Source organism: Kwoniella europaea, chromosome 1, assembly GCF_036810445.1.
Source record: "Kwoniella europaea PYCC6329 chromosome 1, complete sequence".
Classification (NCBI taxonomy): domain Eukaryota; kingdom Fungi; phylum Basidiomycota; class Tremellomycetes; order Tremellales; family Cryptococcaceae; genus Kwoniella; species Kwoniella europaea.
Window position 1 is genome coordinate 5,878,464 of NC_089487.1, and position 14,494 is coordinate 5,892,957.

Here is a 14,494-nt window from a genome sequence, read left to right on the forward strand (position 1 = left end):
TTATAGATTGTCTCGGTTGCTAAAGTTTTCTGGATGAGCGTTTGGATTTTGTATGTTTGGATTTTTACCGGTCGATTTCAGATGATACGTGATTATAGAAATACATAGACGAATAGAAATACATAGACGAATATAGAATTATGCAATATATGACCTCGAGCATGTGCCTAGTACAGTATATCATGCTAGCATGCGAAATCAACCTTATCCCGATCTGAGATGCAAACTCTCTATGAAACCTTGTAAATCCTCTTGAGCAACTTCCACCACACTCGTATCGAACATATCATGCTTTGTTCCTGATCCACTCTCTTCAGCTGCATGTTGGAAGGCCAAACCGAATTTGCTACAAACACATCAACATAATCAGTAACAAGCAGAGTAGTGACATTCAGACTCAGAAAGTATTATCCACTCACTTTTTCCTAACATCGCCAAACTCCGGTGCACCCGTCACCCCCACAACCATGTAAGAACCTTTTTCCTCGTTCAAGCACGCTACGACGAACGGGAGAGATTTCACTTTCCCATTATTGTTCATCTTCGATTGTCTCTCTGCCCATCTATCCCTCGTAGCATCTACTAGCCAAATGGCCAATCTCGATAATGTCGAAGGGTGAGAGAATAACCTGAGATCAGGTCCCTCTTTTAATATTGCCAGTCTGAATGTCCGTAGGGATCGGATAATGGTCTTGTCCAATAAGGCAGATCCTGCTCGGATGATCGATCGATGAAGGGTCATTGATAAAGGGAGAGAACGGCGGATGAGAGCGATGCTATGTACAATAATGAATTAGAAAGGATGAATCTTGACAAGCACAAGTCCACTCACTCGTCACAGGCATCATAAGCTATCCAGAAATTCGTCGTTCCCCAATTATCTCTCCTCTTTTTCTTCTCTTCCGCCGATCCTTCACCATCTCCTTGTCCACCACCATCTTCTTCGTTATTCGAGGAATCATTAGGATCCTGATTTTCTTTCCCATCTGCTCTTGATGATTCTGACTCTCTCGTGTTGACATTCCATCTGGTCGTACCTCCAAACCACTCTCCACCTCCTCTCCCACCTTCTCTATCCACTTCCAACCTCACACCTACGGCTATATCCAACAGGGACGAAATGACTTCCACAGCATCCGCAGCGGATAACGAAGTAAGTTGGAAGCCGAATGATCGTGTGAAGCTCGGATAAGAAAGTTCGATCAACCCATATTCGGGTGCGATCGATTCTAATTGCTCAGGTAGTTTTCTCTTGAGATCCATATCCATATGTGACCATGATTGTTGACATTGTTGCAAGGAGAACCTATACATTCAGGACGTATCAGCTGCTATTTTCACAATGATGTAGACGCCATACACAGCTAAACAGGTAGAACTGAGAAAACCCACTCACCCCATCTTAGCTAATAACCCTTGTAATTTCTTCCTTCCCTTCTCTTTCCAGATACCCAATCGTCCAGCAACATAACCAGAATGTAACATTGACTCATACAAATTCCAATGTCTATAAAGCATGAATCTCAATTCTTCAGATTTCACTATACTCCTATCATCCGGATTAGGTATCTTCATTCCATTCGATGTTGTAGAGGGATCATGATTCAGTCTCACAACTTCATCTTGAAATATCGATTGGAAAGACTCATAAGAATCTCTATCAATCCTTGATGTTATATATTGATGTGTCACTGCTAAGATCGCATACCAAAGAATATCATTATCCGCTCTTTCTAACACCGTCGCCAGGAGATATATCGTAAGTGCCACGGATTGACCATAGGATGTACCAGAGGCATAGTACCGCTGTATACGTTCGTGATGTGCTTCCCGGACTGCTCGAGGTAGACGACGAGGCTACAGATTTCGTCGTTAGTATTCTCAATTGACAAAATGACCACGATGCAAGTCTGTACTCACCCTACCATCATCTTCTTTCTGTCTTTTGGTTTTTGGCTCAGTCGATCCTGCTTTACGTCTCTTCCTAGCTCTTTTCGAAGGTGATCCATAGCCATTTTCTTGCCCTCCTTCCTCGTCCTCGTCCTCGTCCTCCACCTCTTCCTCGTCTTCTTCCTCCTCCTCATCTTCTTCCTCAGCTTCGTCCGATTCGTCTTCGTCACTCTCATCGTCCGAAGATCCAGAATCAGAGGGTTCATACTACAAATACATGTTAGCTGATGCATTACGATTCGACCTATCGTTAATCCAATCACCTCCAGAGCTTCCCAACTTTTCTTTACGTTATCCATAACTTCGCTGAACTCATCTCCGTCACCCCATACCCAAATCTTACCTTCACTCGATTCTGGATCTTCCGAAATATCTATATCTATCCCGAAAAGGTTTTGTAAGTTCCACGGACGATGTGAGTCGATGATGTGTAAGTGGCAGGAAGAAGGTAGTTCGAAATATGAAGAGAGCGTTAGGAGGGATCCGAGAGAAAGAAGGATTAAGGTATGTAGCTGGTCAAACAAAACAATCAAATTAGCTACTATGATGATCTTGTCCACATTAGTGGAGGAGATTTTACCTCTTCAGAAGCTAATGCTTCGTCTCTTCTCGTTTCCAATTCAGAATATCCTCCTACAGGCACTAGTCGATAGGGTACATCGTCATTCTTGAATAGCGAACACAATATACGAGCACCGAGTAATCCATCCTGTAGTAAATGAAGCCAGTCAGCTATGGTCTGACGATCAGCCGGATGCAAACTAGCTCACCACGTCCGTTCCGGCCAGTATCACTACTCCACCACTTCCTGATCCGCCTCTTCGTCTCACTCTTGAGACTATCGAATTGTAGGCATGAGTGTAGGTGAGATCGGATGGACGGAGATCGTCTGAAGGAGGGAGAAGGAGTGGCATCGGATGCCTCTAGCTGCGAACGCACTACGATAAATGTTGTGATGGTCCTGAAAGATGTTGGGGCTGTCCCTCGCGATGAGTGTCAGTCGAAAGACTGTCAAATTATCACGGTGGTGAGTAGTGATGTCTATAGTCTGAAGAGATACAGAGATACAGAGGATGAAAAGTCAACTAACTATGCGTTTAACGCGTCGAGCAGACGAAGGATACCAGCCAATTTAATGTTTTTGCTGGCACGCGTCGGACTGTGGCCTTTTACGTAACTTGGACGATATTCCTTTGAGCTATGACGCAAGCATCCCACCGTAGTCTCACTCGATATACCCGGTAGGTGGTTCACATTACGATCCATCCATCTGGATCAACATCTTTCACCTTTGTTTCGTTCACTCTTTCCATCTATACTAACACACAGACAGAGCATCGAGCAGGTAGACATCACAGCAAGATGTCCATGCCTGCAGCAGACCATCATCATTCATCCAAGAAACCAAACCCCACCGCGCATCCCTTCTCGAAACTCCGTTCGAAGGTCGATCACCTCCAATCCGATTTATCGAGACTCGGTATAGCTATTTCGACTACGCTCAACCCGAATCATAGACATGATGAAGCTTGGGAACAGGAGGTGGATGCTAAGATTGAGGCAATAAGGGATCAACATCGGTATGTTGCTCTTTTGTGTAGCTCGTCGGTAGGAAGAGCGGTGCTTGAGGAGAGGGTCGGAATGGAGAAAGAAGAGAATAGCTCAAGGAGACAACGCGGAGGTAGTGGACGAGAGCCCCCGGCCCCCTTTTCATCTCCTCCTTCCCTTCTCACCTTCCCACATCTGTTCATCCCCGAGTGGATATGGGAAGCTTCCCATACTGACTGCTGCCGACCCCGAGCAGCATCAAGGAGATTCTGAGGCTGATCTACTTCTCCAACACCTCAGGTTTCGCTCATATAGTACGGAGCGTGAGGGGAACGTCGCGAAATTCGCCGTTGATGGCCACGGTAGGTGGACTTTACCTCCTCGGAAAACCTCTAGATCGTCCTTGAGATCCTCGAAGTGATCTCAAAGGCACGATCTGTAAGATCAATGGTCTGAAGATGTGGAGGAATCAGTCCGAACAACGGAGTAAGAGGAGCTGATGTCTGGTTGTAGATTACTTTTGGGCGGTGTCGGAGATGATCGATGGCGCTAAAGAGGTAAGTCAGCTGGGAGGCAGCTGGGAGGCGGAGATCTTTTCGAAAGTTAGCTGATCTGGGGGATTTACAGTGTATCATGATCCTTGATTGGTGGTTATCACCTGAGCTACAAGTGAGCTACTCCCAAATCTATGGTGTCCTCCCCAAAGCTGATGTCTTACCGCTAGCTTCGACGTCCTGCGGCCTTATTTCCTGAATGGAGATTGGACAGATTGATCAAGAAAAAGGCGGAAGAGGGTGTTAGAGTATATGTTATGGTGTACAAAGAGGTAAGCTTTCGATACTCGACGGTTATGTAAGCTTACAAAATCGATCACTATAGGTCGATTTGTCGATGAGTTTATCGTCTAAACATACCAAGGTGATTATACTTGTACTATTCTAGATTTCAAGAGATCTTGCTAATATTCTGTCGTCTATCCAGCACGCTCTGGAGGATCTTCATGAAAACATCTCAGTTATGCGACACCCCGATCACAGTGGAGGTAAGTATCTTCCTTACAGTTGCGTTTTGAATATGCGTTGATATCTCACGTAGGTGAATTGGTATACTATTTCTCGCATCACGAGAAATTATGTGTCGTGGACAACAAGATTGCAGCGATGGGTGGTCTGGATGCATGTTTCGGTAGATGGGATACGAGAAATCATCCTCTAGCGGATGTACACCCTACCGAATTCTACAAATCTCTATTCCCAGGTCAAGATTACAATAATTCCAGAATTATGGATTTCCAAGTAAGTCTGCTGGAGCTTGCGACGGACCGCGACAGCTGATTTAGGATGAACATCTTGTGTTAGACTGTAGATAAGTATACGAGTAATGCTTTGGCTATTCAAGATGCCCCTAGAATGCGTGAGTGGTCCAGCTTCAAGTCGTTTGCTGTGAAATACGAGTTGGCTGACGAGTATGAATGCAGCCTGGCACGACGTCTCCTTAACCTTGATTGGACCGTCCGTTGTTGATTTGGTCCAGCATTTCACCGAACGATGGAACTTTGTCAAGACCATCAAGTGAGCTTTTGCGCCGCAACTGGCTTTGTACAAAGAGAGTTGTCTGATGAATTCTTGTCATAGGTACAAGCATGATCATCGAATGGAATGGCTCTCATTGCCATTCCGTAAGTTAACTTTTGATCTCACAATTTTCTCCCAATCACATTGAGCTGACTTTCCCGCCATTCAGCATGGGATGATGTGAAATCACGTCACGATGAGGAAAAGAAAATCAAAGATAATGAATTCAGAGAGCATCATCCCCATTTATCAGATTGGAAAGAGGTCAGTTGACTTTGCACTGAATGGGATGCAGCTGACTGAGTATGATACTATGTAGCGAGGAAGACAATTCTTCCATCCATATCATTTCCCACCTTCAGAAGCACCTCGGGCAGCTGAACCTGTTCCTTATGGTACATGTCGTGTACAAGTGAGTTGGCTCGATTGTTTTTAATGTTGACTAAGGTCAGCTCATGAAAATATTTGTAGGTGCTTCGTTCTGCTGCTGATTGGAGTCACGGTATCTTGTTGGAGAATAGTATTCAACGTGAGTCAGCTGAACTGAGCTCTTGGTTAAGCAAACAGCTGACCCACATGTTGATGTATTTTCAGAGGCATATATCGCGTTGATCAGAGAAGCCAACCATTGTATTTACATTGAGAACCAATTCTGTGAGTAGAGCTAGCGAACTCCTGGTATATTTAGTAACTAATATGGGGCCTGCTTGAAGTGTGAGCTTCATATTATAGGACGTCTTACGACAAGCTGACTCATAGAATGCAGCATTTCTGCTTGTAAGGAAGGACAGCCTGTCAAGAACCTGATAGGTAAGGTAGCATTCCCGTGGCGGCTGGAAGTCAAGCTTACTCATACTCTTACAGCTCTGGCGTTGGCTCAACGAGTCATTTCTGCTGCTCAAGAAGGGAGGAAATTCAAGATTATCGTTCTTATCCCTGCTGTGCCGTGAGTATGACTGCTCTTTCCTTCTTTGCTATGATAATGTTAACGTCCAATATGCTAGTGCGTTCGTAAGTTGTGTTCTAGGCCGGTGTGAGAATGATAACTTACCTGGGGATTAGCCCGGAGACATACAATCTCAATCTGGTTTGAAAGCGATTATGGAAGCCCAGGTCAGTTAACATCCATCAGGTTGACCTTCCAAGGATCAATATCAAGCTGACAATTGAATCAGTATCGAACAATTAACCGAGGTGGTGCTTCTATCTTTGAGATGATCAGAGAAGCAGGATTCGATCCGTGAGTCAACTATGTGCTCATTCGCTATTCCTATCTTAAGAGTTCTCGGCTGACATTAGACATTACCCATAGAATGCAATATATCTCTGTGAGTTGTGTCATTATTCAAGCCCACTTGCACAATAGCTGATATTCAGGCAGTTCTGGAATTTGAGAAGTTACGATCGAATCAACAACCCTAAAGCAGCTATCAAGCGCATGGAAGAGAGGGTGAGCTCGAATCATCTTCTCTGATCTACCTTTGCTAATATGGCCGATCTTAGTCCGGAATATCATTTCACGAAGCTCAAGTAGCTTTGGCGAAGGTGTATGTCGGATCAGAGGATGTCGCAGGGGGTCAGGACGAGACTGTCAATATTGAACAACCTCATGACCAGACTGATGGAGTTGACCAAATCAACAAGAAAGATACTGTCCAAAAAGCCATTAAGCTGCCTAAGACTATTGATGAGGCTAAGCAGATTATTGAGAGATTCCAGAATGGTAGAAGTAACGATGATAAGCATGTGTGAGTTGGTCATGTGGTACTTGCTGAGACGTTTTCAAGCTGATAGGACCTTTTGCGTAGGTCTGATAATGGTAAGGCTTTGCAACTCGTCTTTGATCCCCGACTGGCTTGTAGCTTATGGATTTGCGATTGATTAGTCGGCCAACATGCCCTTCAAGATACGACTTCGTTGGTTGACGAGCAATGGGATGGAACCGAAGAAGAGGAATTGGCATGTTTCGTTTCTGAGGTAAGCTAGGAGATTCTCGACATTGTACTTTCAGAAGCTGACTTCAACAAATACTGTAGATTCTTTACATTCACAGTAAACTGATGATTGTAGATGATCGAAGAGTCATCTGTGGATCTGCCAACTTGAACGATAGAAGTCAAGTCGGTGATCATGATTCTGAAATCGCTGTTGTCATTGGTAAGCCGAGGTCAAATACAGGGCGGATACATATCTTACTTGATTGTTTATGAATCGCAGAGGATTCTGATATGGTGGAATCAATGATGGACGGCAAGAAGTACATGGCTAGTAATTACGCTACTACACTCCGAAGAACTTTGATGAGAGGTATGTCCTATCACGCCAGCCTCCGGCCTTTTCTTCGGTAAGATAAACTGAGAGCCTCGTGTAATATTCGCAGAACACCTCGGTCTCCTTCCTCCTCAACCACCATTCGACTCTGCGGAACATCCCAATGCTGCTATGCATCCTGCGCCTGTACCTCATGAATACGATTTTGGCTCAGCAGAGGATAAAGCTGTTGAGGACTTCTTGAGTGATGAGTTTGAACAGCTCTGGGTGGGGACGGGTAGAGGAAACAGAGAGATATTTGAGAAGATCTTCAGGCCCGTGAGTATCGTCAGGATGACTGATGTTTGATACACGGTGATTGATATGATCGCAAGACAGTCAAGCTGATTTGATCTTTTATTACACTGTTGTGACCAGGTACCTAACGATTCGATTAGGAATTGGGAAGATTATAAGAAATACTTGGCACCTAATGCAGGTATATCGGTAAGTCAGCTTGCCCAAGCTCAACGAGGCGACACGCTGCATGCTGACATACGATCTCCAAACAGAGCGGTCACGTCGCTGATAGAAGCTTGAAATTGAGAGAAGTAAAGGAGATGTTGAGTAAAGTTAGAGGACATCTGGTTGATATGCCACTTGATTTCTGTATCGTGAGTTGCGGCGAACTTTTCAAAAGAGCATATTCAAAAGAGCATATAAGATCCATAACTGATAAGGCACTTTTAAAGGACCTCAAATGGATGACTGAGGGGGATTGGTTGTCAGTCAACCCATACACTTTGGCTTTGTACGTCTGAGATATCGATAATGGGAGAAGAGATAAGAAGAGAATGGATCATATCAATATATATATCTTGTAGTAACGGTAAATTTGGAACAACCATACATGCAGCTTCATATTATACGTACCTGTGATCATACATAGGCCTATTGCTGCGGCCTGCACCTGTATAAACCACCTCCAACAGACAGGGAGACGAGAACAACGGTGAATATGGACGAATGAGATGCCACGTGAAATGAGATTTTCAGGGTTGATCACTCGTGTTCGGTCTCGGTCTCGAGTGATTTCATCGTTACTCGACCATCCACTTTCAACGTCCACTCTGTTGTCGGAAGTAGCAGATAGCATAGATAGCAGCAAGCAGCCGTCGAGCTCGACACAGCGACCATCGAAAACATCCCCTCAAGTAGGGCTTCCTTCGAGACGCTACACCTGATTTTACTAACCACCACGAGAGTAGAGGCATTTCAGAATAGTAAGGATGGACAGGAATACGGAAATTAGGATAGCGGTATGTTCATCCTCATGCCTCAAAGGTTATGCAGGTGTCTCTCTGCCTGATGCAGTCTAAGAGTCCATACACACATGTATGAGATAATGTCCGCTGATGTCATTGCATCGATGATTATAACTCATAGTCCAAGGCTATACTGGACGAAATGATAAACGATCTTATACTGTCTACGTCCATGGCTGCTCATAGGGAGATCAAGAGGGGTAGGGTCGTGTGCGGAACATGTGGAACAAAGTGAGTAAGATACCCATCGATTCATCGAGTACTACCATACACCTCTCTCTGGTCTTCTTAATCCCCCTTCTAGCATTCAATTTGAATGTATCAATGAGTTGACAATTCCCTTATAACAGATGTCGTGCGCACATACCCCTTCCTCCCCCAGCCATCCCCTCATCATCCTCATCGTCATCTCTCATACCCAACTCATCAGCTCCACCATCCCGATATCCCTCCCCGCAACCTGGTATAGGACCCGATGGACAGCCCATATCCCGTACAGGCGGATATACCGTCGGTCCGGAGAAGGGTACAGGTGGGTCGACAGGTATAGGAAGTGGGAGTGGGAGGATGGATGGGAATGGGAATACGTTCTTTGAATGTCTGGTGTGTGGGAGATCGGTAAGTGAATTCTCACTTGGAGCTAGGTATCATTTCTCCATATGAACTGTAAAGGTCGAGACCGGATCATCTATCTTTATCCACATACCATTGATTCTATTTCCCTTCTTTCACCCGGACTAAGATTATCTGCTTCACCTATTACTTTTCATATGGCATCTTGCACATGGCCTTTGCTAATCCATTTCTCTCCGGTTCAAGGTCGCTTCAAATCGTTATGCCCCGCACCTATCCTCCTGTTTAGGTCTCAACGGATCGACACGCCGAGGTGCAGCTAGATCAGCAGCGGTGAAAGCTCGATTGGGCAATAATAATGACAGATCATCGCCTTCACCATATGTGAACAAGGGCGATACGGGGTCGGATAATGGGGATTGGGAGAGGGGGAGTGAAGGAGGTGACAGTGTGGGTGGGAAGAAGAAGAAGAGTGGGTGTGATATACCAAAATACAACAACGGCAATGATGAGATACAAGAGAGTTGTCGAATTGATCAAAGGGAACTGATGGCTTCTGCTTCTCATAGAAATCCTCAATGGCGCTTCACCTTCTCTCACCCCATCTTCATCGGCCAATGCTAAACGTAATAAATCACCTATCAAAGGAGCCAGTATACCTAAGAAATCAAAGATTGGCGGGACAGGATCAACACCAAATTCAGGTAGTGGTGAGTGAATACACACATATATATACGAGAAACCTCTTGTAGGCTTGAACTGATGTGTCGTCTTTATGTCACAGCCACGCCAACCCCATCATTCAGACAAGCTTTACCACCTTCCAAGCTCGGTAGACCACCTACTAACCGCCCAATAGACATCTCTCAATCACCTGTTTCCTCACCTGAGAAATCGATCATATCTATAACTAGCTCTGGACAAGGTGGTGGTATGACGGGCAAGAAGACTTTACCTGGACAGAATCAGGGATTCAACATGGGTGGAGCTGGACCGGGTGAAAGTGTCACTGGTGAGCTTGCTGGATCATATCAGTGAATCAGTGGTGATGATCGAGCTGACTAAATTATGGTTGTAGACGTGTTGCAGTCTACAGGAGGAGATGAGAGTAGTGAAGAGGAAGTTGATGATTACTAATTGATCACATCAACAAATATTCTTCCATCTATCGATCTATCCAGAAGATCTCATGACAGCCCTGTTCACATTGTACATCTGTACTGTATACATGTATGTAACGAATTTTACACGAGATTTGTATAAGTATCGATCCCCCTTACAATTTGATTTGCCTACTCGTAGTTGGGTTTGATTATGCCTTAAAGTTTGCCCAAATTCTGTTTTTGTGGGTACGACAACTCGCCGCGATCAAGGCTACAGCGAGCTTACCTCTATGTGGGCTCATTCATGACTAATGATCGACTAGTACCCTCCATGCAATGCGGTGACTATACGACCTTAAACGATATGAGTTTCACGATTCTCACTATTATAGCACGCCGCATCTAATGTCAAAATTGTAGATCAACCATTCATGCACACGTATGGAAGTGAATAACGAGCATCTTAGTAGTACTGTAAGTCTACTGTATCACGAAATCGGCATTAAGCCAGATCAGATCAAATCAGAATCATGGATCATGGTAAGCCGATAAACCGATAAACCGATCTACCTTTGAGGATCTTTACCTTTGTAGCCCAATGTTCTTCCGATGGATGAGTCTTTATACGCTTCCCTGCTCGCGGTTACGCTCATCATCTCCACCAGTTGATGCCAGGATGATCCTTGGTGAGCCGTGGGGTTCTCAGTGGTCAAACCGGTTACGAGTTCGCTAATCGTTTGCCAATAATTCCTCAAAAGGTCAGCATAATGTAAAGCCCTATTCTTTCTCCTTCTTCTTCAATTGGCAAATAATGTACAGTACATATATTGTGCTGAACACAACTCACTCGGCTTTCTCGGAACCTACTCCCTGTCCAATGGCGATTCGTCGAAGTTGTTCTCTTTGTTCCCAGGTGAAGGTCGATTGATCATCAGTGGTTGATGTGGTGGTGCTGTGATACCACATGTCAACATCGTTAGGTTATCAGAATTGGACAGGTGGATCACTGATGTGGACGTTTGTGTACTCGCCTGTTGTTCATGGTAATATTACTTGATCTATTTGAAAGCTGTTATCGCTCAAGACTTTCTTTGGAGTGTGGGAAATAATTCCATCTTGGCTGCTTGACGATCCTTATATACCTTATTAAGTCTTTTAAACCCTTTGTAGCTCGGAATTACTGCACGGCGAAGCCTCGCAGAAAGCAATTTACACTTACTGAGCTCAGATGAATGGAAAGATTGCGCAATGGGTTGAATGCTTCTGAACAGAATCAGTACGTGTACAATGCTCCGACATCCATTGGGTCTTTCTCAACTTATTAACCCCGACTTGGGAGATGAACAGAAGGCGAATGCGAATATGAATGGGTGAGATCTCACCGATACCAACAACGACTCTGAGTGATTGGCAATTGACTTGGAGTTCCCAATGTATGATATCTGATGTGTAGCCTGGTAGGTCAGTTTACGAAACTTCAGTGCCCTACGATCCGCTTTTTTCCATTGGCGGATGATGATGATTCCTTGTACGGATTGAGTCATCCCAACCCAACCCTCTGTGGCGGTATTATATGGCGGAGAAAGTCTTGCACGAATTTGATGCCGCATTCATACTTTCAATGGTATCTACTAGCTTTACAGTGCTACAACTTCTACACCACAGCTCCTAGACTCACAAAACGCGGCATGGGTACTGTCAGCTATGTATTCTACTGAAAATTATCAAAGAATGATGCTTACATATCATTCCTTTGAACTCCAGCCTCGAGTTTTTGAACTATCTCCTTCTCTTGAATAAACCATGAATACAATTGTTGATTATCGATTGAGGCATGTCATTCCAAAGCTTCTCCAAAGCTGCAAAGCGTCATCATCATTTGTGGGATGTCTCTTGAGTAGAGCGAACTGTCTTTTAAGCCATGCCCAACATAATTCGATAGGATTTAGGTCAGGGAATAGGGGTGATTGATGAACTGGAACCCAATTCTCGAGCAGCTGCTGCTGCCTCCTTCTTGTGAACACACACCCATCCTCCAGGATGTGGGGGTACCATAGCTTCTCCAACTATTCTTCAGCCTCGTCCATATCTCCTTCAGCGGCCCTTCTGTTACTTCAGTACTTGTACAACAATAGATGTATGCTGTGACCCTCCTCTCTCCTGTGCTTTCGCTTGTATCAAACCTCACCAGCTTAGATCGCCTCCCACCAGATTGCTCCCCATATCATGACACCTGAGCCCCTCCTAAGACAGTTGTATTGGTACACCCTCGATCCCACTTCTCTCCTTCCTCAGTCCATCGCCATTGTCTGGTGGTATGGTTTAACTTGACCATTGACTCATCCATATACTACTCGCGTCAATCAAAGTTTTGATACTCGGCCCAGTTATATCGCTTTAAGGCTGTCAACTTTGATATGTATGGTTTTCAGGTGCTAGGTTTCGTTTCAAATGAGTTCTCTTGGTGGAGAGGCAAAGTCTTGTCGAAACATTGATGTCAACCTCCTGGGCGCAGATGTCGCATCATTGTATCCTATGTCGCGATTCTGCTTGAGGACATGCTTGATATGCCGATCATCATAACTATCTAGCTTCCTAGGTCTACCACCACTCGAGGCGGTCCTTCTGTGGGTCTTCCTCATCGTCATCTTGGGCTCTGTTGATGGCGGACCTTACGGCACGTTGCGACACATTGTGTTTTCTAGCCACATCAGTGATTCTCATGGTGAGGGCATCTTTGGCCATTTCTACTCGCTTTTTTCGTGGAATCCTTTGGCCAGGCATGTTGGGAATGGTTCTTAGGAAGTAGAGATGCATAGACACAGTGGTTCTAGTATAAATGCGAGTAGAAGACATCACGGGAAGAAGCGGGGAGGTAGTGACGGCATCTGTGGCATCAAATTCGTGCAAGACTTTCTCCGCCATATAATACAGGATACAGTATGTAAAGTAGTCCGGATGACATGCCAAGAATGTTCGGACTTGATCCTCAGGTCCAAGGGTAACTGTAGCCATGATGATTCTTATAATCATGCCAGCTGCTCAGTGAGAATGAACTATTGTGTAATGGATTTTTATCACAATCCTGAACTGATAATAATGCACTAGATATCAAAGGATGCTATATGGCATAATACAATATCACGTTGTCGGGTCGGGAAAACCTGTATAGCAGTGAAAAGAAGTACTGTACGGGACATCAAATGTCAAATGCGATAAGCACGATATAAATGAGATTCATCTGTGTGTTGGATGACTATCTAAAGTATTCACCAGCTACTTATTTACCAATACTGTACGAGTACTGTATAAGTTAATATCTAATGAAATACTAACGGATCGCGCTTTTACCTTTAGGCGCATTACTAGCACTGGACTTGATTTCATCGCAAGTTGTACGAAGCTTGCTCTTCGCAGTTGTTGTATCTGACATGTCCATCAGTTGTGATTGCATGTGGCTTTCGACATGGTCGACGGCATTACTGTACATCATAAATTGTCATAGATCAGCTCGGATATTCCTCAATAACGTAAATCGTGTGGCGGTGGGCGACGGGCGATCGGTCTAATTTATGTTACGACACGATATGAAGCTTGTCTTCATATATACTCACATGACCCATTCTTCTTGATAACCTTGTAGCATCGCTCTGGCCAAGGTTTTCAGAGTTAATCTGTCAGTCTGACTGAATGAAGCGCTGCTATTTCTTTTTAGAAAAAACCTTTGATGGTCAGCCAAGCCAAGAGCATCAAGGCGCATCCAACAGGATGGATGGCTCAACCTAGCAGATTCGATTTGTTGCTTCACTTACGATTGAGACATGTCGATTATGGTGTATTGGTACTTGATTGGAAGGTTAACCTTACTGTATTGCCTGATAAGATAGTATAAGGCGAATAACTGGATCAGAAGGATGATATGGAGCGAGGTCAGTTGAGATTGATATTGAGATGCACCTCTTATATACGTATCCAAGATGTGCTCAACGCCTCCAAGCCAGTCTTCAAAGAAGCAACCAACTTTTCAATCCATTATCATCTTTCGGAGCATAAATCAGTCCCCTTAATACCCAGTTGCTTCTACAAGGTGATTCATCCTGCAAAATGCAATCAACGAGAATCATAATCAAAGGATGTAAGCGGACTCGCGGGCGAATACAGTGTTCCGAAT

The 14,494-nt window shown here is 44.5% G+C and overlaps 5 protein-coding genes across 5 annotated transcripts; 2 read left to right on the forward strand and 3 right to left on the reverse strand.

The window, feature by feature from the left end:
- Positions 1-204: 204 nt before the first annotated feature.
- Positions 205-2,864, reverse strand: V865_002236 (uncharacterized protein; the record flags this gene model as incomplete). Its single annotated transcript, XM_066226040.1, has 8 exons — positions 205-346; positions 420-776; positions 833-1,306; positions 1,397-1,857; positions 1,921-2,157; positions 2,214-2,462; positions 2,531-2,659; positions 2,721-2,864. The coding sequence occupies 8 exons, from the start codon at positions 2,862-2,864 to the stop codon at positions 205-207; spliced, it is 2,193 nt and encodes a 730-aa protein (XP_066082137.1).
- Positions 2,865-3,312: 448 nt separating this feature from the next.
- On the forward strand, positions 3,313-8,143 carry V865_002237 (uncharacterized protein; the record flags this gene model as incomplete). The annotated part of the gene is made up of 30 exons (XM_066226041.1): positions 3,313-3,530; positions 3,799-3,860; positions 4,012-4,055; positions 4,126-4,167; positions 4,223-4,324; positions 4,378-4,416; positions 4,480-4,540; positions 4,594-4,793; positions 4,857-4,911; positions 4,976-5,069; positions 5,133-5,176; positions 5,242-5,336; positions 5,392-5,484; positions 5,544-5,601; positions 5,667-5,726; positions 5,937-6,018; positions 6,077-6,083; positions 6,135-6,185; positions 6,248-6,312; positions 6,385-6,400; positions 6,454-6,522; positions 6,576-6,820; positions 6,881-6,891; positions 6,958-7,049; positions 7,109-7,229; positions 7,290-7,379; positions 7,453-7,661; positions 7,761-7,829; positions 7,895-7,996; positions 8,075-8,143. The coding sequence occupies 30 exons, from the start codon at positions 3,313-3,315 to the stop codon at positions 8,141-8,143; spliced, it is 2,565 nt and encodes an 854-aa protein (XP_066082138.1).
- Positions 8,144-8,611: 468 nt separating this feature from the next.
- Positions 8,612-10,357, forward strand: V865_002238 (uncharacterized protein; the record flags this gene model as incomplete). The annotated part of the gene is made up of 7 exons (XM_066226042.1): positions 8,612-8,641; positions 8,769-8,878; positions 8,998-9,265; positions 9,467-9,692; positions 9,790-9,930; positions 10,005-10,232; positions 10,299-10,357. 7 exons carry the CDS (start codon positions 8,612-8,614, stop codon positions 10,355-10,357), a joined length of 1,062 nt encoding a protein of 353 aa, XP_066082139.1.
- Positions 10,358-10,889: 532 nt separating this feature from the next.
- Positions 10,890-11,289, reverse strand: V865_002239 (uncharacterized protein; the record flags this gene model as incomplete). The annotated part of the gene is made up of 2 exons (XM_066226043.1): positions 10,890-11,052; positions 11,171-11,289. The coding sequence occupies 2 exons, from the start codon at positions 11,287-11,289 to the stop codon at positions 10,890-10,892; spliced, it is 282 nt and encodes a 93-aa protein (XP_066082140.1).
- Positions 11,290-13,654: 2,365 nt separating this feature from the next.
- On the reverse strand, positions 13,655-14,146 carry V865_002240 (uncharacterized protein; the record flags this gene model as incomplete). Its single annotated transcript, XM_066226044.1, has 3 exons — positions 13,655-13,805; positions 13,938-14,030; positions 14,136-14,146. 3 exons carry the CDS (start codon positions 14,144-14,146, stop codon positions 13,655-13,657), a joined length of 255 nt encoding a protein of 84 aa, XP_066082141.1.
- Between the last annotated feature and the right edge of the window lie 348 nt (positions 14,147-14,494).